The following is a 24,786-nucleotide window of genomic DNA, read 5'->3' on the forward strand; positions in this document are numbered from 1 at the left end:
ATTTCGAATTGTACATGTCAAATATATTACACCTCAAATACTTGTGACTTTTAACACATCAATCGATCCGCCGAATTATACACTTGTATTCGTCCAAAGCAGGAGTTACAAAACTTTTTCATTGCGGGCCGAATAAGTTGATTCGCGCGGGCGTCATAGTCTACATGCCCTAGAGCCGTCTTTCCAAACTTTGCCCGCAAGGCAATTTTTGTAGGGGGCGTCAAAGTGTGTGCGCAATTCGCAGCTTTCGTTGCTGATTTGTTTGCGTTTCGCTTCAGTGATCACATCTTCAGCCATTAGTAAATCTTCTACGATAGACATGTATACCAGGGGTTCCCAACTGGGGGTACTCGTACCCCCAAGGGGTACGAGATTGGACATCAAGGGGTACGAAGCTCCTTCGCGACACAGCAGCTTTTCAAACTGATATCACAGTCAGTTTTGTTTTGGAATTGTAAATGATATTATGCCATTACGGCCCCTTTGTAAGAAGCCTCATTGTCTCATAACAATGCTTTTTTTACTTGCTGCCAGCAATAAACAACAAATAACAATGTTAGGAAGAAAATGCTCAGACATTCATTGTAGTCTTGCTGTAAATCTGCTACCTCTCGAACTAGAGAAATTGTTTTCATATTAAATGAACTGTCACTACCATTTTGTTTTGCGTAACAGCTAGAATTTAATTTTGCAATATATATCTGAAAATTTCCATTATATTTTTTTCGGGGGTACGAAGAATGCTCTGACCTGACAAAGGGGTACGAGCAGCAAAAAAGGTTGGGAACCCCTGATGTAGACTATATGTACTTTCTGCTTCTCCTGACGTTGATCTAACAACAACTACATAGAATCACTTACACAAATCGTTTTATTGTTGTAATAGGACAATAATTATCGCTTCAGTTTTGAATCAAACACCTTTATTTTTATTCAAACTGTCCGCCAAATACAGCAACTTTTCTCAAAATAGGCAATTTGCGAAATCGATCCGAACTTCTATAACTAGCAATTTGCTCCAGAGAGTCAAAGGTTTTTAGGTACTGGCTCACGTTCGGAAACGGTTCAAAGCAGCTCGGCAGCCAGAGTTGCAAACAACTTAAAAATTCTGCAAACATAAAATCAACATACGTTAATCTATTGCCAGCAAGCCACTTGCGACTTGATAAATGCTTATCAAATTTTAACATTTTGCCCGGAAATTCAGCCAGAAATTTTGCTTTACTTTCGTCATGGGTATCCCTGTCGTATAAAGTCTTTCTGTATGTAGAACGAAAGTCGTCAATAATTCCCTGCAGTTGATCGCAAAACCTGTTTTCTGCATCAGTTTCCGGGTATAGCTTTCCATGTTTTCGAGCAAGATGCCTCATAATGGCATAACTTTCAGTTAGTTTAACGTCACCATCAATCAAGTATGGTAAATTGGGAAAAGGAATACCAACACTTTCTTTAACTGCAAACCAATCGCTTTTGTCATCAGTTTTGTAGTAATTGACCTCTGTGTAATCCACTCCAAGATAGTTTAGGATCAATCTAATGGGTTCACCTTTCGCACGAATGTTCCAGTAACCAAGAATCACTTTGGAGCTCATTTTACCAACAGTTTTCACCAAGTAACAGCAATGTTGCACCACAAGAAACTAGAAGGTTGTAAAGTATGTTCGTATGCCGGCCTGGGCAATGTTAGGTTAAAAAACGTGTTGCTGTTGAATTGCGCGCATGTTGCGTAATGCTCGTGTACAGTGTGTGTTTGCACTTTGCAACTTTTGTTACTCGTTTGTTTGCGTTTCGCTTCGGTGATCACATCTTTAGCCACAGACATGCTAACAATTGTTAGTATCATATATATATTTGCTTTAAATAGAGTCTCTGCTTTCAGTTAAATCGCCTAAATTTAATGACTCGCTGTTTAATTTACCTGAAAAGTTAATTAGATGCTTGAATTATAATTGCAACAGCATCGTACGACTGCAGGAACCAGGGTTGAAGGCTCCAAAGTATCGTAACTGCCGGACCACGCTTTTGGAAAAAAAGAAAGCAGTTGAAATGTGTCAAGGTTTTGAGTTGTGACGTAACAATTGGAAAACGTTTGTGACATTTGGGAGCGGGTAGTTGCAAGCAAAGTCTATATAAAATATATATACTTTGGTTGCAAGGAAAGAAAGGTTGGCTTTGCCATTCAGAACAACTCATAGGTAATTGATCAATCTAGTGCTTGAACTATGAGTTAATCAATTGCATGCTGCGCAGACCCCTCTACATATGTTTTGCAGTCTGTGCACACATGGTGCAAAAACGGCTTGCATTTCCGTCTATTGGCGGAAGCACAAAACATTCGCACTGATTTTGCTTAAATTGCTTACAAATACCTAAACCTAGACAAAGGAAATAAGCTTTTTTCATCAAAAACATACGATATGTACGAGTCATATCGAGTTATTTTGTAGCACAGACAATAACTGTATTGCAGAGTGGCGTTCCTAACTTTTATTACTTCGGGCCACAAAAATGTTTGCCAAGCCTGGTCGCTTAATAACAGGTAGTCGGTACTAGTACGATCCACTTCTGAGCAGGCCACAATCGCGCAACGTTGGTTTTTACATGCAAAACAATGGCAGTTACTCTTGGTTATTGGGATCTTCGTGGAAGAGGTGAACCTATAAAATCGATGATGGAATATATGGGAATAGATTATAACATAAAGTTTTATCATTATGGGGGTGCTCCTGACTTTAACAACAGCGATTGGTACAGTAAGAAGTTTCAACTTGGAATAGATTTTCCAAATGTGCCTTACCTGATTGACGGTGATGTCAAGTTGACAGAGAGTTACGCAATTATGAGATACCTGGCCCGAAAGCATAAACAACTCTACCCTGAAACAGATGAAGAACATATGAAGTGCGACCAGCTGCAAGGCGTTGTCAATGACTTTCGAAGTACTTTTACAAAAACTTTCTTCGATCGAGTCACTTTCGAACAGTCAAGAACCAAGTTTTTGGAAGACTTTCCAGTAAAGATGGCTAATTACGAAAGCTGGTTAGCAAAATCCAAATGGCTTGCTGGTGATAGGCTATTGTACGTAGATTTCGTGCTCTGTGAATACCTTAGTTGTTTGCTTTTGGCCTTTCCTGGTTGTTTGGATAATTTTCCAGTGACCAAGAAATATCTGGAAACATTTGAGGCATTGGAAAGAATCGCAAGTTACAAGAATTCGGAAAGATTTCAAAAATTCCCCATCCTCACCCCAAGAGCAATGTTCGGTGGAAGCAAAGAGCCCAATTAATGGACTTCATGTCCTGAATGTATATAAAAGCACAGTAGTGTAGTGTCATGGTGTGTCGCTTGTAAATCGCGAAATAAAAGTTCAAATGCCTTTAAGTCAATTTTAATTACAGCAACAGGGTTGACAAGTTGATGGTTTGATTCGAATTCTAAAAAATAACTTTTTACAAGGCAAACCGATTTTCATTTGTTTGTAAGCAAGCACATAAAAACCAATTGCAGACATGTGAAAACCATACAGTAAATTTAACGATTTTTTTCCCATTTTTGGTCACATGGATGTAACCATAAACTGAGTAGCCTACTATCAATTTGTTCAAAACGCAAACACGCCTTCTTGCGAAGACTGCTTCATCTATAAGTGACAGTCACATTGGGTTTCGGGCTTTTTTTGAAGTTGTCTATTAAACCTGTAGGCTGTACCATAACCGCTTTTCGTTTTAAAATCATCACTTTAATAAAAATGCTCTGTTAATAAACTGGTATTTCTAACTGCGACTAAAAATCACAACCTTCGGAGCTCCTGCATAAAAAGAACTAAGGATTTAGAAACATACTCGTTGCAAGGAAAGTAATCTTTTCTATCCTATAGTTTAGTTGAGCAAGCAAAAGCCGAAGTTAAAAATACAAATAACGCGTTAATTAGTGGCTGATGATCAAACGAATGCAAATACGTGTGGCGCCGAGGACAGAACGTGTAAAAATGTCGTGTTAGCATTTTAATGTTACTTATTTAGCTTTAAAAATTAAAAGCAATGTCAAAATAAAAATTGTACCCCGATTTAGAAAATGTTTTGCAATCGCAACGACAGTTAGTGTCAACTGAAGTTTTTACCCTAAACATACAATACATACATTTTGCTGTCAATGCGACATGGGAACATTAAGAAATCTAATCCTGTTGCAAGGAAAAGCAGAATTATGGTAAAGATCGTACCATGTTTTAAAAATGTTATTATTTCTATTGTTTTGTACAGTGGGATAAACATTATAGTAGGGTTAACTGTGTAGCAGGATCAATCTTACGGTGATTGATGACCATTTCCTGTTCAAGTAACACGGAAGTATGCAAAGCAAGCTTCCATGAACCCATCGTTTGTTACATTAGCAACTAAGCAAAGGCTTTTACTTAACCGAATTGAACTATGTGTACAATTGCATAAAACGTACCTATTACCAAAAACAAAACAAATTGGGTACATAATAGCTTACATAGTAAAACTGGCATTGTTACTATAACAATACACAATAGTACACAAATACACAATACAAATACGCCCGGGGGAATATACTGCCAGTGGCCCTTGAAAATATAACTGCAAAAAAAAGAATACAATCAATTTACAAGTGCTGAATCTGGTACAGTGCATACAAAATTGTAATATTGTACTGCAGTCAGATAATATCCAGCATGCAAGCATTCACTTGTAGTTGGGTGTTAAAAAGAAAAACTTCGGGTTGTAAAACTGCTGGCAGCAAACTTGGTTACATATGAACACAAATCATTAAAAAAATATTGCACAATTCAGAAAGTAACATATTCAATACAGTACTGGTGTACACAATGTGTTGATCGAGTGCAAATATAAATGCCAAACTGTTTGAGGCTGTTGAAATTGTCACAAAAATGAGTTTAAAAGTTTCAAAATGAATAGAGGAAACATGTTACCCTAATTTAGATGTTCCATGTGAATTAGTTGACAGCAATTTTTGGCTATTTTGAAATAATACTGATGTAACAATTTTAGTCTTTGAATTGGGGATGTGGCCATCATGAGGAAGGTTACATTCTGTTCTGGGGTAACCTTGGTGGGGGTTGGGCAGGTGGTTGAGAGAAATTAGGTTGCTGTTGTTGAGGTATTGGGGCAGACCAAGGTTTCACTTCTTGCCAAGATTCACCATGACAAGCCGCCTAAACAATGGCACAAATTTTTAAATGCTTTTTTGCACTGAACTACAGAGCCATTTTTATTCCCAAGCTTTTTGAACAAAGTTCTTTAAAACAGAAAAATATTGATAAAGGTATGGACACAATTACCAAGCACACATGCACTATTTTATGTTGAAGACCCATATATTTGCAATGTTTGCCTTTCTGGCAAATTATATTTGCTATAAAAACTTACCCCCATGTAAATTCCACAACCCACAATGATAAATACTGTACCAAGAAGAGTAGGAACAACTAAGCCACCAGGTATAGCCATTCTGAATAAAACAACAATTATATATATTTATGAAGGTGTGGTTTTAGAGTTTTGCAAACATGTGTGTCAGTATACAATACAGTGTATTCATACAAAAAATATTTAAAATATTTTTTTTACTCACATAAAATAAGCACAAGCCCGCACATAATAGTTGGAAACCAAAGGAAGATGACTGACAAGCTTTGAGAAGCAATCCTGATAGCTGAAATAAGCAAATTTATACAGTGATTGGTTCTGAAAATCGCAACCAAACTGACAATAACCATTTTAATGTCTTTAAAACAATTATTTTTTTATTGTTACAGTTTTGCAAAATGGAACTCATGTAAATCATGGGTGTTACCTTCTGGTGACTGTGTTCCCCTTGTTTTTCTTTCCTCGGGGGTACTCTAAAGTGCTGATCAAAAGTCCAATTACTCTAAAAAGTTTAGATTGTTTAGCAGTTGGGATCTGGCACAGCATTTGACAATCAAACATACACTTACATTCCATAAATACCAATAGGCAGCCAAAACTGAAACGGGGCTGAAGCGGGAACCAGGCCACCAACAATTCCAATCATCCCACCCAATACCAAAACTAAATCACAAAAACAATTTGTTTCATTGATGGTTCTTACAGTAGACATGTATTATTCAGCATATGCAATTTCAGTAATTTATGTTTGGTTCAAAACAAATAGATAAACAATGTTATAATTGATATCAATGGTGTTGTCATTTCAAATTGTTAGCATAAATTTCTGGTATTTCTTGAAAACATTTTGGTTTAGGTGATTGGCCATATGAAAGATCAACAAAGTATCACAAACTTAAGTCATATGTATTTTTGTCTGTTTTCTTTTATAAATTCAAAATGCATTTGACGATTTTAGTCCATTATTTTTGTACGTACCGTTAGCTCCGAGAAGAACAGTCTCATTAGCCCACATGGCCCATTGAATACTTCGGACATTTAAATCTGTCGCTGGCATATTCGCTTGAAACAGACACACGTTTTAAATAAAGTAGGTCCGTTGTCACTTTCCTTCTGTAAGTTGGAATAGAAGCTAAATGATTTAGGCTCTTACTGTTATTTCCCGTAAGGCCAGCGCTGGTCAACTCACTTTTGGGCTTTCTTTGCTGCCACCCTAAGGATAACGTTTGTTCTGTTTTCAACACACGAGTGCAGTAACAAGAATTAAGAATATTTTCGAGAAATTACAAAAAGAAGGCACACAACACATAAACACACTAAATAAACTATTGTGCATTTGTCGTTATTAGTCACACAAGACTAGTGGTCAAACGTGGCTATTTACAGCATGGGCGCCGGCAGAAAATTTTGCAAGAGGGGGCAAATTTTGGCTGATACTTTACCGCATCAAAGAATTTGTTACATATGAAGCCATAAATCGTGTAGGCTACTTCACAATTGAGTTGCCTAAAAGTTAAAGCATTTAACGATGTAACAAATCCCCGCGCTGCCACTTTAATTAGGTTTGCTGCTAAATATGTCAAATTGAGGTACACTGAAATTCCAAGGGGGGGGCAAGTGCCCCCTCTTGCCCCTACGTGGCGGCGCCCATGATTTACAGGTTAACTTGGGTGTTGTTAACGGCGAACAAACTGTTGCGAACCCCACCCAATCTAGGGTATGCCTGATACCAATTTTTGAACATTTCATTTGTGTATTGAATAGGAACGCGTTTTTTTGAAACTTTTGATCTTGTTGTAAAGTCATGCAAATGTTTGGTGCAATTTTGAAACAGCATGGAATGATATACAAGACAGGTACATAAGTACGCGCTGCAGTTGCTTGTTTTTAGAAGGTTACGTGGCTGCATGACGCATGTCCGTTTGTGTGATACCAATTGGTTTACCAGACCCTGTGACGCGTTCCTCCATAGTGACGGCATAATAGGTGGTATCTACACAGCAAAAAAGGTAAAGATTTTTACCGTACGTTAACTGTTTTATTAACGGCCAGTTTGTCGGCATGCAGCCCGGTACTTTCAATTTCGCGGCTTATAGCTTGACGACGATAGTTTAGTGGCGTACGTACATTGGCACAGGCCTGTCACATTGATTTGTTATCAAGCAGGTATTTTACATCAGGTGCACATAAATATTTGACAAACTACAATAACTTTAGAAAAACGTGTATAAAATATTCAGTATATTTTTCCAGACGTGTTAGTTAAACAGTTATATCCAAAATGGACAGACTATTGCTATCAATTGTTGTATTAGTTCTTCTGGTTGGGGGTAAGTCAATGTTGTTCGATAATTTTGTCAAAATTTTGTGTCAAGTTTTGTTTACGGATGTTAGTAACTTATTATTCACTTTAAGAATTACTTGATTGTCATTTTGTTCAGGAAACAACGCCACGCCTCCACATATTGTGATGATATTTGTCGACGATATGGGTAAGTTCTTTGTGACATAGCAACACCAACGTAGTAGTTATATATCAGGGCAAAAAAACTTGTTGATGCCAAAACAATAGGCATAAAAAGCTTCGAATTTTACACATATACTGGAAATATCATGCAGGTTGTTCAAATCGCTTGTTTGGATTTGAATGAATTTCGAATGTCGTTCCTTTTGTGTTCAAAACAGGATGGAATGACGTCAGTTGGCACAATGGTTACGTCATAATGCCTAACATCGATCGCTTGGCAAGATCTGGAGTGATTTTAAACCAAGCCTACGCCCAGCAGGTTTGCACACCGTCAAGAGCAGCTCTGCTCACAGGAAAATATCCAGTACATATCGGGTTACAGGTAACTATGCTTTTATTTCCGCTAAACACAATAGAAATCGTATTTGATGAAACGATTCATAAAAATACCCTAAATTGCCAGGTGAATAATCCCGACGACGCTTGAAAAATGGTATTCTTCGGTGGGATTTAGATCAATAGGGTTTGGATAAAATTTAAACGTGATAGTTATGTCGTCAAACAGAAAAATGTCACCCAATTTATCTGGAAAATTTGAGTGAAAACATTTACCTTTACGAGAAAGGCACCTTTCATGTTCAATAAATGTATCGCGAAGGGTTGTAAAATCTTTCAGCCTCGGGGACAAAAACACAGTTATCCAACATAACAACTGTTTATCTGTTGCCACAACAAAACCTTTTTCTAAAAATGAAACTTTAGGGTTAGCTTTTTGACGCGTTGGGCAACTTAAAATGATACAGCTTGCTGTAACCTGTAACCTGAACATATTCTCTCCCGAATATGTAGAATAACATTTTTTTCGGCAACAAATAAAACAATACATACAAATGTACACTTGTTGGGAATCGGTTTTGCGACAATCATATTTATGGAGCGCATCAAAACACATTTTCCAACTTGCCAATAGATAACAAAAGCGATTGTTGAATTATTAAAGTCACAAATTTAGAATGAAAATCCATTGCCCTGCATCTTGCTGCTTTTTTGGTCCCGTAATATCCACAAACCCATGATTTGCATTTATATGACAGGAGGACACAATCACTGCGTCGCAACTGAACGGTCTTCCATTGAACCTTAAATTGCTCCCCGAGTATTTGAAAACTGTTGGAAACTACAAATCGTACATGGTTGGAAAATGGCATTTGGGTTACTGCAATGACTCCTATATCCCACTGAGCAGGTCAGGAAAGGACATATCAGTTCAATAACACGTTTTATTACAGGATGCACCTGTCTATAAGCATGTTTTACAACGTTTTAATACGGATATGAACTCGGTGGTAGACTAACAGTTATAAACTCTTTTCCAAAGGTCGCTTTCATTATGTTTGATAACCTGCAGTAAAAACTATTTAGTTTATGACTTTAGTGACTCTGCTCGTTTTTACAACATGTTTTTACATGTCTGCCCGCGGCACCGTACTTTCAAACTCTACCCGATATATAAATAAAAAATGCGGTGTTACGATAGCAATCGAAATTCAATCTTTGAAATGGTATCATTCGTAATGAAACTTTGTCACCTTATTATTGAATCCATTGTCAAACAAGCGGCTTATTAAAACAGGCATTTCAATTAAATTTTCTAATATCTCTTGCAAGAGAAGCTTTTGGTTTCTCGTGGATTTTGTTGAACTTAATCAGTGGTGGGATTCAAATTTTTTGTCAGCCCATTATATGACAAAAGTCAGTTCATTGACAGAATGCTAACCGGTTCGCTGATCTCATAAAATTTTGTGAGACGGTTCTATTGAACCGGTGCGAACCGGCTGAATGTAGCCACTGAACTTGGTGAAATTACAACTTTTATTATAGAGGCTTTGACTCTCATTACGGGTTCTACCTGAGCGGAATTACATATGAATCTCACGAAGCAGAAGAAAAAGGATTAAGTGAGTTTGAAAACAAAAGCTTGTCAAATGTGTTTCAGTTTCCAAGGCAGGAAAACCTCAAGTATAGTTTTGTCGAAGGTCCAGGCACAAAAGTGCATAATTACCTAAACGTCTAAATCAGTAATAGACTGTGTGCAAACAATTTGCCTATTGCTTGACAATGAAATAAAGAACATTTTCCTGTAATAGTCACACGTACAATATAACATCACATAAGACTTTAAAAAGATCAGCTGACTGCGATCACCAAAAAATCATTTTTTTCACTCAGGCACATCTTTTGATAGGCGCACCGTAAATAGTGACATAATAATAAGTCAATAACTTTTAGTATTCTTTAGGACTTTATAATTATAAACTATCTGGTTTGATCCAGTATTACTTGGTGCACCGTTTAAGAACCATCACGTTAAGGTTTTTATTATATCCCAAGCTGGTCTGGATTATCGCGATGACAGAGTGCTGAACGTGGCTGCCACAGGAAAATACGCAACTACTGATTTCACCGACGCCGCCATTGCAAAAATTCGGGCGCATGACGTTAACAAGCCGATGTTCCTGTATGCGGCATACAACGCACCACATTCGCCGTTTGAAGTAAGGAAGATTTTGCGTGTTTTTTGGTTTTGAATGAGTTAATCTGTTAACAATTTGTCGAGTGACTCGTATGAGCAATTTTCATAAAACGTTTTTCCGTGAAGAAATAATACCACCCACGCCGGTTGTACAAGCATGAATATAACTGAATTTTGCAAAGGTATTACGTGGGTGCATCTAAAACACACAATATCACTTGTATCGCATAGTGCACTTTTACACTAAGTGATGTGATGTTGAGGTTTACCAAGCGATAAAACTATACTCCAGGTGATTTAAAAAATTGCACCGAGTAATGTTATGGCGCTGCAAGCGCTGGTAATAATGCACCAACGATCAAAGTCATCCTGTATATTTTTGAGTAAGTGTAATGTCATAACAGACTACAATTAAGAATCAGCCTCCGTAACAGGGTGGTGACCGACAGATCTGTCTTTACTTGTCATTTTGTATATTTTTGATTCACTAATTCGAGGCTTATCTTCGGAAGTTTAAATCGCAAAACCACACCATATTTATAGACAAGTTCCATTATTTTTTTATTCAATTAAACTTTCAGGCCAATTCGACTTACACCGACAAGTACCCTGGTTTACCCAATGGGAACCGCAAAACCTATCTTGCCATGATATCAGCACTGGACGACCAAGTGAAGAGACTAGAAGACGAGTTAATTGCCCGGGGAATGTGGAGCAACACCGTGCTTGTGTTCTATTCTGATGTAAGTCGTACTTTATTGCTTTTAGTTGATTGTGGTTTCCCCGGCATTTTACATTTTTTCAATTGCTGTTTTGTTAACTTTACAGTCCTATTTATTTGTTGCATCAGTTCATTTATTGTCCCATGTATGCATATAAACAGCGATTCCTTCGAAACAATTTGTACCGGAACTGGTCATATTTAGGATTTGCACCAATAATTTTCAAATGTAGGCTAAACTTGGCAAATGCAAACATTTTTAGCAGTTTCAACCATTAAAAATAAATGTCATTGGGACTAGAATTTAGTCCATGAAAAAAGATGATATTTTTATTTACAGAACGGCGGAGTGGCAAAACAATCTGGCCAGGGTGGCAACAATTACCCTCTGCGTGGTAACAAGGGCTCATTATGGGAAGGAGGCTACCGTGTTCCAGCGTTTGTCACGAGCCCGTTACTTAGCAACAGTGGATACGTATACGACGGGTAAAAAAATTGCAAAATTTCAATACACCGTCCGAACAATCTAATTATTTCATCTTTGACAACAACAGAAATGAACTGACCAAATGCAGTCCGCGTAAAAAGCTGTCAATTTACTTAAAATTGCCGAAATTTACTAAAAACCAACAATTTCCTATTTTTATCTGTTTGTATCCAATGTAGTTATCCGCTACGTAAAGTTTCATTGAAATTGTGACAATCTTTTGTGAACAGCTTGGTCCATATCAGCGATATGTTTGCCACATTCATCTATTTGGCTGGTAACAACAATGCTGCCAACATACCGGCCAGCATCGATGGAAAAAATATGTGGGAGTCAATTTCACAAAATCTTACTTCGAAAAGGTATGCTACAAATAGGCTACTATATTTTATTACATGACAACATATGTGCATAGTGTGATTAAATAATAGCATAGAAAGAAGTTTGTATTACTTTGTTTGTGTTTTTGTCGACAGAAACTTTAGCGGACTGCAAACACAAATCTTTTAGTGACTTGTTTCTACTTCATATTAAGTGGAACACTATTGTTCACATGAAAAAATTTAGAGCTTATGCTAAACTTATTGCAATAGGAAATGAATCATAACACAATGTCATGTGCCATGAATATAATATCAACATAACTCAATATAACGGCAACAGACAACCATTAATCATATTTCCTGGAATATCTATTAACATATATGCCTGCTAATTTCCAAAAGTTGGCGCGACGGAGCATAGGCTTTTACTGTGGCAATAATTGCTCAGCAATTTGTCGAGTCAGCAATTATTGCCATAGTAAAGCCTATGCTCCGTTGCGCCACCGTTTGGAAACTAGCAGGCCTATCTGTGAGTTCTTGTGTAGTAGCTCTACCATATTTCCCTTCTTTGTCACAACTAAATGACTACTAAAGAGTAAAACACAAACAACATTGAAATCTTGCAGCGGTTTCGATTTTAAACTTTAACTGTGTCATTTAATAATCCCAGAAAAACAGAATTAGGCTATTCGTGCGATCACACAGACGCATATTCCGCAAATAGAGAATAAAATAGCTTAACGTATGAGCAATAAATGTGACTTTAATTAGCTAATCACTCCAATTTTATTGTCTACATAGGGATTCCTTGGTATACAACATTATATCGAAAGCAAAGTCCGCTTCAGCCAAGAACAGAGTCAAACCGAAGGCTGCAATGCGTTTTGGAGACTACAAAATAATCGAAGGAACCCCATCTACTTACGTTGGTTGTAAGTTCCCAGTCAAGTTTACAAATTAACAAACAAGAAACACTACAGCTATTTTTGTAAGACATGCATATGTTTCATGACAAAACATTACCTTGCGCTTAAAGACAACTGATATATTTCGGGGCCTATATCGCAGAATGCCAGGCAATTCCTTGTCCTATATGTGGCGTAAACTGTGAACGAAGTGGTTCTTATCGTAGAGATGTAAGTTGAGCCGTACTTTTTGGGTTAAATTTAAGCTTAAGGTTTAATCAAACGGACTTGATTCTGTCTTTAAGTTTGGTCTGACTTTTTACGCATCTTTACTAGAATTCAGTCCTAATTTGGGCTTTCTGTTTGTCCGCAACGTTCTCACCAACGAGTTATATCATGCACGGGCGCAAAAATCATGCTTTATTTTTAGTGGACAGCTGGGTGAAGCCGCCAGAGAATTCTACCGACATAATTGGATCAATAACCACACATCAGGCGTTTGTACAATCAGGAACTGATTACTATCTTTTCAATTTGAAGGGTAAAAAAAGCAGTACCCACATTTTTTAGACATGGCACATAAGCAAAGTGGACAAGGAGGCATCTCAAACAACTTACTTTCAAAAAGTATTATGTCGGAAAGAATTTACGACAGTCAATATTTTTCGAAAAAGAACAAAAATTATCAACAATACGACTTAAATAATGATAAATATTGTCAATTTAACTCATAATTGAAACGACCAGGCTATAGTTATTTTTCACATGGGAGGCCTGTACTTTTCGGTCCTTTAATTAGGTAACTATTTTAGGTAAAAAATACTAAATTTGAGCGCATTTTTCCCCAAAATTCCGAAAACCGACGACAAAAATGCAAAGATACGTTTTTGTTTTTTAGATGATCCAAATGAGACAAAGAACCTAGCATCAACAAACGCAACAATACTATCATTTATGATCAAAGAACTCCGAATTGCCAAACGACAAGTCGTGCACGCGATTGCAGATGACACAACAACCTGTTCTGACCCTAACCTCAACACTCCTCCATCATGGAGCCCAGGGTTCTGCCCGGTACAAGCAACATGCCCATAAAAATTACAAAACACATTTTCAGTAGTGTATATTTACAGCAGATCTTAACTATAGCAATTGCCGTCTTGTTAGGTTTAAAATAGTACATGATATTTTATAGTTTAGTGTAATATAGTTACGTTTACGCCCTTTGTTAACACAAAATCGGTTACTTTGGGTTTTCACGAGAGGATATATGTTTTTTTCTATTGACTTCGCCATTTTTATTCATTTTAGTAGGAACTCAATCCTATATATTTCTTAGGAAATGAATTATGGTGGTAAAATAAATTAATTTACTCGTTCTACATAAAACTGCCGGCTTTTGTTTCGTAAAATCATGTAGCATTTTGATTAATCAATATATTACATTATTTGTAACACGTAGCCTATATGTTTAGAATCTGTAAAAAATAGAAGTAGAAAAAGTTATTTTTTTAATTATTTTTTAGCAAGTTTTAGCATTATTAGCATCATACCCTTAATTAGGGTCAAAACTCGTCAAAGTCGTCCTCAACATGCAGCAGTTCCCCAGCACATGCGGTGAGAAGCCCCTGCCTAATGTTGGCATGCAATTTGTTGGCTTTGACTTTCTGTTTTTTCCATAATCGCTTTAAATAACATATAACAAATATAGACAATGCCACTGTTAACTCTGGTAATTAAACCACTTCTTAGAAAATTTTCTCGGCCGTAGCCTTACAGCCAAACACGCAAGCAAACTTGGTTACAGACTGTAAGCTTACACAACCGATCTGTTTGGATTTAACAAAGTGCAGCAATACCCTTTCCTGAAAAGAGTATTTCTGAGGCCATAGATATCACATTTTTCATGAGGGCGACAAAACGTGGTTATGACAAAGAAATACCAGGGAAATCGTAGTTTTGTAAAGCTGATTCAAGTTTTTAATGCGACAAGGGAAAACAGTCCCAATAAACTACGTTAACCAAAGTACCGTACTATAACTATTATAAATTGTTACCGGCACCTTCAGCCTGCCAATCAGTGGCGGCTCGTGCCTAAAATTTGTGGGGGTGCTGCCCACACAAATTTTAGCCTTTACTGAACATATATATCATATAAGTTGGCAATATATTGAAAAACTACATTTCTAGTTTTCTAGCTATTGTTTTGTGCAGAAAAACAAGTAATACAAATCTGTATTAGCAACTCCATTGTGACGTAATTTTTGTTACGCAATAATGTACACGAGTGTAAACAGCAGACGGCATCACTTGTGTATTTTGTTTACTTGCACAGCGACGGGCCAAACACAATAACATGCAGTAATAATGTGAAAAACAAAAACACACGTGGCACAGCTTCGAAACGAAGCGGTTGTAAATACGGTAAAACACAACAGGAATATAGAAAAAAAAGTAATAGAAAAAATAAATATAAATGAGTCGAAAAAGGTCGAAGTATTTTAGTTCGACAACAAAAATTGTCATGTTTCATTTAAGTAAATTTAGTCACAGTCAGCGTTTTCAACATATTCTATGACACTTTACAGATTATTGTCACACAAAAAAACTAGCCATACAGCTTTTTATTGGTATCATAACTAACAAATTTAACAACCACATTACATTGGTTTCAGAACTTGTTCATTTAAACATCTTTTCTTGAAGAACTTGTTCATTTAAACACCTTTCTTGAATTTTTGTGTACAGACTATTAATTGTATTTTAGTTTCTTAACTGCTATAGTTGCTGCTTGCTGGCAAATTGCTTATAATTCCTTTTTTAAGTACAAAACGCTCTCAAATTTAAACCATATTATTAAATCTTGTGCTTTCTTTTTACAACCAAAATGAATCATGAAGTTACAGTTTAGGCATGATGATAGCTTCTTCCTTAATCCCAAATGATAACTAAGAAACTGTTTTTCTATTTAGTACTAGCACTGCAAGTGCAAGTCTTTTGGAAATATTGGTGTTCCTCAGAAAAATTGGCATCTTTGTCAGTGTTAAAAAGAACTGTTTTGCCTTTGCAGGAATCATGGAAACTGCAAAAAGGATTTTTCATCCTAGTAATTTAACTTGTCAAAACATCATCTCTAGATTAATTATTTTCAAAGTAATCATGAACATCAGATCTACAGAAACATTTTCATTTGAGCAACCAGCTTTTCTTTGTTAACAATAGGATGTGCTTGGTGTCACTACTATCTTGTCTGTAGAATGTTCATTCTTAAGAAACACTTCCTGTGAAGCAATTTAGCAGCTACTGTTTAGACAAACAGTACATGTCCATTATATCAATACACATGATTGCACTTGGTTGCAAATACTGTCCACATGGTGTGTTAAGAAATCCACACTTTAAATTGTCTTCACTCAGGTATTTTAAAATTTCTGTTGCTTCTGCAATTGTTTGTTCTGCATTTGATATTGCCTGAATTTCAGTGAGGCATTTAACTTCACAGTCACAAATTTAATTTTCTTTGGTAGCATTAAGAACAAAAAATCAGTATTTCTTGTTGTTGCTTATTCCTGCATGACATTGGAGTAGCAGATTTTTTCCCCCATACTTTCATAAAAATTCAGTTATTTATTATAAAGGTTAATTGTGACTTTTCAAGGTGTTAGATAACCCTTTTTTTTCTTTTTTAAGGTGTTAGATACACTTATTTAATTCAATGATAACTATAAAAACTGAAACCCACTTACAGTCATCTTAAAAAGTCAAGACTAACAAACAATAAATTTAATGATAGCAAAATAATTATTTAACTGCACCCACCGTCGAACCCTAAATATACAGCACACGGGTTGGGCTTTGGAGCTCACTGACGCGAAGCAGACAACACAACTAGCGCTACGTCACGGGAGGGGCTGCGCGAGCCACAGCCCCCTCTCGCCTATTTCGCCCGGCATGTAGCTTTTCTAAGTGCGCATGCGCACAACTGAAAACGTCACGAATTTGGAGCTGCAGCTCCGCCATAGATAACTTATTATTATTTTTTGTTTAATTTTGAAATAATACAAATTTTTTATTTTTTTTATTTTAATAAAATGCCGATTAATGCCATAAAAATTATTCTTAGTATACACTGATCAAACATAAAAGCTATATGTAAAGATTGTTTTGTATAACAACTTGGAATAGGAATGTCAAGTAAAAATACTGGGGGTGCTGCAGCTCCGCAGCCCCCTCGCACGAGCCGCCCCTGCTGCCAATACTGATGTTGACAGTAAGCTGCTATAGCGACCCATTTAAACTAAATTTTTTATGCGATACTTATATCGCTAAACAGTCAAAGCGAAATGTAATGCGTGATCTCCAAATTTCACAAATAGCCTATTTGAAAATACAAAAAAGCCTTGTGGTAATTATGTGTAAGTGTATTTTGATACTGCTTGTAAATACAACATAGCCGATTTGCTCATGTACTTTTTGCACCTTTGCACTGATTCTGATAAACGATAAAACCGGCATATTTATTTGTCTTTAATGGAATGGCCTACAACGCGAGTGTTTAGTTAAAAGCACAAGCCATTATCAACTAGTCGTAATCAGGTGACAGTAGAGTTACGAGTTCTGTGTTGCAGTTATCTAATTATTAGCACCACCTAACTTTCATTGGGATCAGTCCTCTCGAAGAAAGTTTTTATCAGTTACAAAGTTCATCCTAGCTTGATTGAAAGTTGATTGAAACCTTAAAGGTGGCTGTACACAGGATCCGTTTCGGTCCGTTTTCGTCCGTCATGCGTATACGCGCGTAAATTTCGGTCCGTCGCCTTCCGTCGACGTGTATACACAGAATGCGAACCATGCGTTTTGTCCGAAACGGACGTTAACGCGAGGCCATCCGAACAAATAGAACATGTTCTATTTTTTCGGACGATACGCATGCGATTTTCGCTGTAGTGATAGTGCAGAACTGAGAGGTATTTCTAGATTGGCTGATCGTATTAATTATTTTGATAAAATCACAAGACCTAAAGCCCTCTTGTTTCTAATAATAAATAGAAGTGAAGTAATATCAAGGTTTTATTATTAAATCGCCAAAAAGACAGGCTTCGAACTCGACTGGAATGCAGAACAACAGCGGGATACAAAAAGCTAATAATGTAAGTAACAATAACATTCCGGGAAACAAAGGGTTCAGGAAAGCGTCAGTTCATAACAGTTAGTTCTGGCAGTTAATGTCATTGAACACCAAGTTTCTGAAAAAGGAAACTGCAAATATGCCATCAGGGTTTAGAAATTCGGAACTATGTTGTATTAATATTTAGGATGTTGCTTATGAAATCATAAGTCCATAGTTGTTGTTTACATACACTTAAGGACTGATTGATGTTTCTGCAACAATCTGTGAAAAATGCACGTTATGAAGTTATCATGAAACATTATTAAGTTATCATTTGTAGAATCCTTTGATTGACCAATATCAACTAAAGAAATCAAGTTTAACAAGAAAAACTAGTTAGAGAGAAACCTGCTTTGGAGAGAAATCTACCTTATAAATGCCTGTAATTCAACTTCAGCAGAGTTTGGTTTAACAGGTAATTTAACTAATTTTTATTACAATGTGGATACATTTTTAATGGTTATAGATATTTTGTGTTTTTTACCACAAATTGTTTTGACAACTTTTTATTGTACATTGGGGAGGGTTTAATCTGCTTATCAAGTTTGAAGTATATGTGACTTCTGTCTGTTACTTTTTTCTCCAGGAAAAGGGTGACATATGCAACACCTATATAAAAAGACAGAAAATCCAATGGTTTAAGATTTATACACAACACCACAGGTATGTAAATTAAATGATTTATGCTCCATATTTGTAATAAACCTACTACGTTACCTTGTAAGGCATGGACTCGTATTATTTTTCACATCTTTGCTGTAATTTGCAAGGTTTGTGTTTAATATGAGAGATGGAAACAAACCAGAAAAGTCAAATGAAATGAAAGATTGCACTTGTTAAATAAACAAAAGTACTTCTAAACTAATTTGTACATATTTTTGCATTCATGTTTTTGTTATTTGTAAGAGACCTGCAGGCAACAACCAGCACATTGCCTTATAAATTATAAGAAGCCACCTACTGATGCTAGGATTGCCTTTCATCTTTCCAAAATAAGAAAACGCTTGAGGCAATCAAAAGAGGGTATCAGGAGGGTTTTAAAAGCAAATGAAATTCTTTAATTACACAAAAAAATCCTTTCAGTGTTTGTTCATCCCTGGTTTTACCATTTAAACATATTGCTCATGTGCACTGTGTGTTTGTACTTTTTTATTTCGTCTGCTTCAAAACTGTATTTAAGGGGAAAAAAATAATATTTTGTGACATTTGTTTTTTTACTAGCGATGTTATTGTACTGCTATCTTATTTGAGCAAGGCTTGTCACTAGCAAATGAGTTGAGTTTATGCGAAGGTTAGGTTGGATAATGTCAATTGTAAACATTTTAAATTGCATTTTTTGGTCGGTGTGTTCGTGTTCAGCAATATTAAATCCCACCACCACGGTGATAACCCAAATGCAAGAAATTAGCGGTGTTCCTGCTTCGAACAGCCAAACAACTGATTTGGAGTAGGACGCATTCAAGCGAAACGTCGCATCGTTCGGATCCTGTGTATACCACCTAACGCATCCACATTCGGAACGTAAATTCGGTCCGTTTACGCACGTCAGAATACGGACCGTTTTTCGCATGCGTTTACGCACGTTGACGGAATACGCAGTCTGTGTACAGCCACCTTTAGTATTAAGACCCAGAACAGTAAAACTTTCTACATTACAACTCAGACGTCCGAGGCATATTTTCGAGCATGTGGCCATAGATTCTAAGTAGAGTGTGTGTACGGTAGTTTATTATATGACTTGTGAGACAAAATGAGGAATCAATGTTGCTAAACTGGTACTGTAAAAGTGCTTTGTTTTTGGCGGGAAACAATCTAAGCGTTGCGTCTCTCTCGAGTTACGACTCGGAAGGTTGCTTACGAAAACAGAAAACAAGCGGTTTGCAAAATGGTTATAATAATATGCCTTCCAACTTTTGGACTAAGTCGCTTGGTGCAATTAAATTTCGTGCAGTGAAAGTGATTTTGTTCGTACAGGTTTGGTTAATTTTTAGCGACCTTTTGTTGTGTAAGTGTAGGACGACTTGCAAATTACTTGTTTTTGTTTTGTGCTGCAAATGGGCTGAGGTGGAATGGCGCAACAGGCGGTAGTCACTGACTATTTTACGCGAAAACGCCAAAGAGACACATTGCAAGATGCTAAACGCAAAAGAACCGGTCCAGCGGTTCAAAGCGAACTTGAAGTCGAAAAATCGGTTGATGCTGTGCAAGAAGTCAAGAAAAAAACAAGAGAAGCAAAAACAGCAAAAGCTCCGACGAGGGTTACCAGAGCAACAACAAAAAAATCAAAGAAGTCCACCAATAAAACATTAGATGGTAAGCAAGAAATTGTTGTTGTTAAAAATGCAACTGTACAAAAGTTTTGGCTTCTTACCCTCTTTACTCTCAGTATTATTCATTTTGTTTGTGGGCAATATATATTTTTTTAAAGTTGTTACTTTGCAAGATAACTGTTAATTTTTGCAGTGTGCCTAAATAAAGCTGCCATTTTGTAAGTCAATTAGGCTGTAAATGAAATTAATAAATAAAACTCTAACTGTATTTACTTTTTTGCAGAGTATTTGAGCCCGAAATCAATCCTTAAACAGAACTCCACTGTCTCGGAAAAATCACCTGCCAAAGACAAAATTTCCTCCAAAACTAGTGAACCTTGCAGCATTTCACCACCAGTGTCACCAAGCAAAAGATCATGTAATGATACTGATGAGGACCCTGGTAAAAAACGAGGAAGGGCAAGTCCTACCTCAAAGGAACAAAATGAATCTATCTCAGCGCAATCCAACACAATGGCGACGTTAAACAAAAAATCTTCACAAGTGAAAGTAACAAGAAATGCTCGCAAACGTTTGGAGTTAAAAGAAAATAAAGATGATTCGAAATCATGTGAACAACCAACTGCAACCAATATAGAAGAAGACACATTAGTAACTGTAAAAAACAAGCTTTCCACAAGAAGTTTACGAACCCGAGGTAAACAAGGGGATGTGTCAAATGCTGTCAATATAGCTGAAAAACTTCTGGCAAAGAAAAAGGTAAAGAGTTTGATACAGTGTTAATAAATGTTGTAAGTTTAACCTTATTTCATGTGCACAGGAATCAAAAGAAACTATTCAAGAATCACTAAAATCAAAAAGCAATTTGAAAGACTTGCAGGTACATTACATCAGTAAATAAAATGTGTTGATTAAGTGAGATTTCAAAAACTTGTATCGTCATTGTTGTATTACAGGAAACACTTTTAAAAATGCGTGATGCCAAAAAGAAGGCAAAAGCAACCAAATCAAAATCAAAAGCTGAAAAAGAATCAAACAAATCTGCTGAAGTTGTCAAAGTTGTAAAGAAAAAAGATTATGCTTACAGCAGGTTTCACACCTTGGCTCAAGAAATTCCCAAAGGCTTAGCTCTTCCATTTAAATATAAGGTTTGTGCTCCTTCAAAACATTGATATAAGAACCAAAAATTGTTTTCGTAATATACTTGGCAACAATACTATATTAAATCCTTACATGGTGTTTCAAAATTTCCTTTTTTGCATTTTCTCAATCATTCATAAAAATCACAATATATTTTTGCAGATATTGCAAGAAATGTTTCGAAGTGCTGATACAGTAATCGGAATGTTGTTCAACAGACAAGAAACTGCTACATGGATGAAGGTTCAACATTCTGTTAAAGATATGATCAACAAGTATGTACAATGCCTCTCAATAGGTTATGCATGATTAAAACAAGATAGTTCTTTGTTTTTGTGGCCAGCACACATTAACATGCATTATAAGTTCAAATACAAATACAACTCACTATCCAACAATGCACATATATACTGATGATTTGTACTATAATCCATTGAATTTTTTAGGGTTTGAAATGTCATTTATTTGTTTGGAAATGTTGTGTTAGTTGCCTAAAAAGATAGGCAAATTGCCCATGTGGTTAACTGGATTTGCATGTAAAATAAAATACAACTTTGTCATTTCAGGAACTTTGAAAAGAAGGATTTAGGTCAAATCAAACATGTTTTTCCTGAGGCGTACCTCTATCGCCAGGAGAAGGGCATTCCAACTTACAGCGATCACATGAAATCCTCTGATTATCAGCTGACCCTTGAACCTATTCTGGACAGTGAAGGTGCATTGTTAGCTTACAATAGACATTGTTAACTCAATTGTTACAGTAAGTGTAACCACTGTTGATTTGTGGTGCAGAATTGGAATTGTTGGAAAATCAAGCAAAGAAATTAACAAGTGGAATGTTAGTTCGACGTCGACATCATTTCCACCTCCAGTTGCTTGATATTGTTAAAAGCCATCATCAGGTAAAGTTTCAAGATGTGAAAAAGCGTGTTTTATCTAGAACTGTATCAACAATTATGCTTGAGGTCTATTGATCACACAACATGAAAAAAATATTTGAACCTCCAGTTTCAATTAAATTTTGTGGAGATCTGGATAAATTAAATCCAGATTAACCAAGTGTGTATTTATTGTATATATGTCTTTTATGCAGGCGTTTTTATCTTCCTTGGATCCTTCAGCGACTGTTGAAAACAGCAAACTTCGTCGCTGGCACCCACAGTTTAAGGTGGACCAGGTTCCAGACATCCCACTGGATGACCTTCCTCTTCCTCCTGATCATGAACAGAAAAAATGTTACTCTGCCAAGGAAGTTCTGGATAAGGCCAAAGACAGACTTACCAAAAAGGTAGAATGAAAACAAAACATTTAAAACATTGTTAAAATTTATATTTATACAATTGATTGTCCCCATTTGTTTCAACGGACTGATTTTAAAACATGATTAGTTGCTTAGTAACTGTATGTGACAACCGGTTTATAAATGATGTAGAGGATATTTTTGAGAAAATATATGTATTGAAAATGGGGTTAAAATATGATCTTTTAGTAATTTAAGTGAACTTTTTTTTGCAGGCTGTGGACGCCTTGAAGAAGGTTGCAGAGAAATGTGTAAAAACACCTGACAAAGTGAAAGAAGGTTGCATTGAGGAAAACAATAATGTAACACCTGTAAAGAAAACTCCACCAAAACCTGCTATTAAGGGTGTTTCAAAATCACTCCTAGACAAGGTAAATACGAAAATAAATCATCTAAAATTTAATGGCTTGAGCAAATCTCAAATTAAAAGTAATTGCCTTTTGCTCACGAAGCATAGCAATATGTTTCGCTTTGCTATTTTAAAAAGTTGATTGAACCCAGTTTGAGAAACTTATTTATATTTTTTAGATTCGTGAAAAGGAAGCTGACAAAAAGCTCCGTCTCATGATCCGATCAGATGAAGATGATAAGAAGCTTGATATGATGAGACAACTACCTGATATTGCAAAGGCTTTAAGAATGTAAGATTTGTTTAATTTTTTTTATCAAACTCCAACGTCTGTGTGTTTTCTTTAACAAGTATGAAACAAACCAAAATGTGCAAAATTTTGTTGTCTTATTTGTTGGGTAGTGTCAAAAATAGTAAAAATTGATTTGAAAAAACTTTGCATTTCTTTGTGCGTAAATAATAAGATATAACTGTCAATGCCACAGTCAGACATGATTTTAGGCATTTTTCTACATGCATTGTCAGTGACTTTTCACCCAAGCTTACCTAATGCTAACATTCATTCCATTTTGCTTACTTTGGTGCCCCAACATAACAATAACCTTATTTTCGTTTGACATTACAGGCTCTTCATAACTGAGAAGAAAGGAGCACTACCATTAGATTATGTTGCTTTCAAACTGATCGCTGCCTGTCCAAGTGTATGCACATCAGGTGTGGTTTTTCTTTCACATTGTCATTTGTGTTTTGTCAAAAAGCATGTTGGAAAACTTTTTTCTGCACTTTTTATGCAAAATATTCTCAACCCCCTGAATAAAACATATATTTAAACCAGTGGTTCTCAAACTCGGTTTTCGGGGCCGCATGCGGCTCCCAACTACTTATTTTGCGGCTCGCACCAGACCTCAGAAAACCACCCAACATTGCTATTTTAGCTTTCAAAGTAATAATCTTAAGTGATTTTCTTAAGGTTTCGTTTTTTTGCGGCTCTCTACACACTTAAAAAAATACCATTTGGCCCAGACAATAAAAAAGTTTGAGAACCACTGATTTAAACTATCAAAATAAAGCCAATACGGGTATAATAATAGATCCTTTTATTTTTTTCAATAGCTTCATCAGAAAGCTACGTGAGACTAATGGCCAAGGAAGCTGACTTGCTGATTTCGATTGCAAACATCCGAAAACAAGAATATGTCAAGCTGGACAAAAACGTTCAACTAAATGATGTTGTTGCACAAATAAACAATAAAGTAAAAGTAGCTGAAAGATCTTAACATCAGCTTTATTTAGTCATCAGTATTGCATGGTTTGGTGTTGTTCGTTTTGTTTTTATTTGTTCTTTCTGTGCCAATATCCTTTTTTTGTGATTCTACTGTGGCTGTGTTTCGCCCATCATGAATTTTAATACAAAAAGAACAAGTGGTTTTAAAAGTGTATAGCTTTCTTTCAAGTTTTCGTGAAAAACATGAGAATTATTTTTCTTTTGACATAAATCAGCCCAGAAGTTGAGATAGCGTTTCCATATCTGCCTGAGCAAAATTCCTCACGTCACGGGTTTTAATAAATGTTTTTTGGGGCGTCACCAAACCGGTTTATACAATGTTGTTACATTTTATTAACCAAAACAGTCTGATTTTTGGCGAATTTGTTTCATTTTTGGCAAATAAGTCACCAAACAGAAAGTTTTTAAGTTCAAAACTAATGAAC

The 24,786-nt window shown here is 36.2% G+C and overlaps 3 protein-coding genes, 1 long non-coding RNA gene and 2 pseudogenes across 5 annotated transcripts; 3 read left to right on the forward strand and 3 right to left on the reverse strand.

Moving 5' to 3' along the window:
- Positions 1-853: 853 nt before the first annotated feature.
- LOC145214135 (glutathione S-transferase 2 pseudogene) lies at positions 854-1,772 on the reverse strand (annotated as a pseudogene).
- An 18-nt stretch (positions 1,773-1,790) lies between these two features.
- LOC145214107 (glutathione S-transferase Mu 2 pseudogene) lies at positions 1,791-3,679 on the forward strand (annotated as a pseudogene).
- A 162-nt stretch (positions 3,680-3,841) lies between these two features.
- Positions 3,842-6,622, reverse strand: LOC145214146 (cytochrome b-245 light chain-like). The gene is made up of 6 exons (XM_080082615.1): positions 6,390-6,622; positions 5,981-6,074; positions 5,839-5,913; positions 5,617-5,697; positions 5,412-5,493; positions 3,842-5,197 (listed from the first exon to the last, which is right to left on the reverse strand). Exons 1-6 carry the CDS (start codon positions 6,466-6,468, stop codon positions 5,069-5,071), a joined length of 540 nt encoding a protein of 179 aa, XP_079938741.1. The 5' UTR covers positions 6,469-6,622; the 3' UTR covers positions 3,842-5,068.
- A 727-nt stretch (positions 6,623-7,349) lies between these two features.
- LOC145229854 (arylsulfatase B-like) lies at positions 7,350-14,574 on the forward strand. 2 transcript variants are annotated; one of them, XM_080095186.1, is made up of 13 exons: positions 7,350-7,420; positions 7,665-7,741; positions 7,853-7,903; positions 8,097-8,260; positions 8,973-9,124; positions 9,760-9,836; positions 10,270-10,433; positions 10,993-11,154; positions 11,473-11,618; positions 11,850-11,981; positions 12,744-12,874; positions 13,278-13,388; positions 13,746-14,574. In XM_080095186.1, exons 2-13 carry the CDS (start codon positions 7,693-7,695, stop codon positions 13,940-13,942), a joined length of 1,536 nt encoding a protein of 511 aa, XP_079951312.1. In that variant the 5' UTR covers positions 7,350-7,420; positions 7,665-7,692; the 3' UTR covers positions 13,943-14,574. The 2 variants fall into 2 exon arrangements, with proteins under 2 accessions (XP_079951312.1, XP_079951321.1); XM_080095195.1 differs by lacking the exon at positions 7,350-7,420 and adding an exon at positions 7,468-7,591.
- A 490-nt stretch (positions 14,575-15,064) lies between these two features.
- LOC145229914 (uncharacterized) lies at positions 15,065-16,908 on the reverse strand. The gene is made up of 2 exons (XR_013860510.1): positions 15,573-16,908; positions 15,065-15,541 (listed from the first exon to the last, which is right to left on the reverse strand). It is a non-coding gene; the product is annotated as an uncharacterized LOC145229914 (long non-coding RNA).
- Positions 16,909-19,967: 3,059 nt separating this feature from the next.
- Positions 19,968-24,510, forward strand: LOC145229828 (DNA replication factor Cdt1-like). Its single transcript, XM_080095159.1, has 12 exons — positions 19,968-20,330; positions 20,571-21,046; positions 21,108-21,167; positions 21,244-21,435; positions 21,590-21,702; positions 21,994-22,142; positions 22,220-22,329; positions 22,521-22,715; positions 22,943-23,098; positions 23,256-23,368; positions 23,702-23,790; positions 24,190-24,510. Exons 1-12 carry the CDS (start codon positions 20,087-20,089, stop codon positions 24,351-24,353), a joined length of 2,061 nt encoding a protein of 686 aa, XP_079951285.1. The 5' UTR covers positions 19,968-20,086; the 3' UTR covers positions 24,354-24,510.
- Positions 24,511-24,786: the final 276 nt, after the last annotated feature.

Source organism: Phallusia mammillata, chromosome 1 (genome assembly GCF_965637545.1).
Source record: "Phallusia mammillata chromosome 1, kaPhaMamm4.hap1.1, whole genome shotgun sequence".
NCBI lineage: Eukaryota > Metazoa > Chordata > Ascidiacea > Phlebobranchia > Ascidiidae > Phallusia > Phallusia mammillata.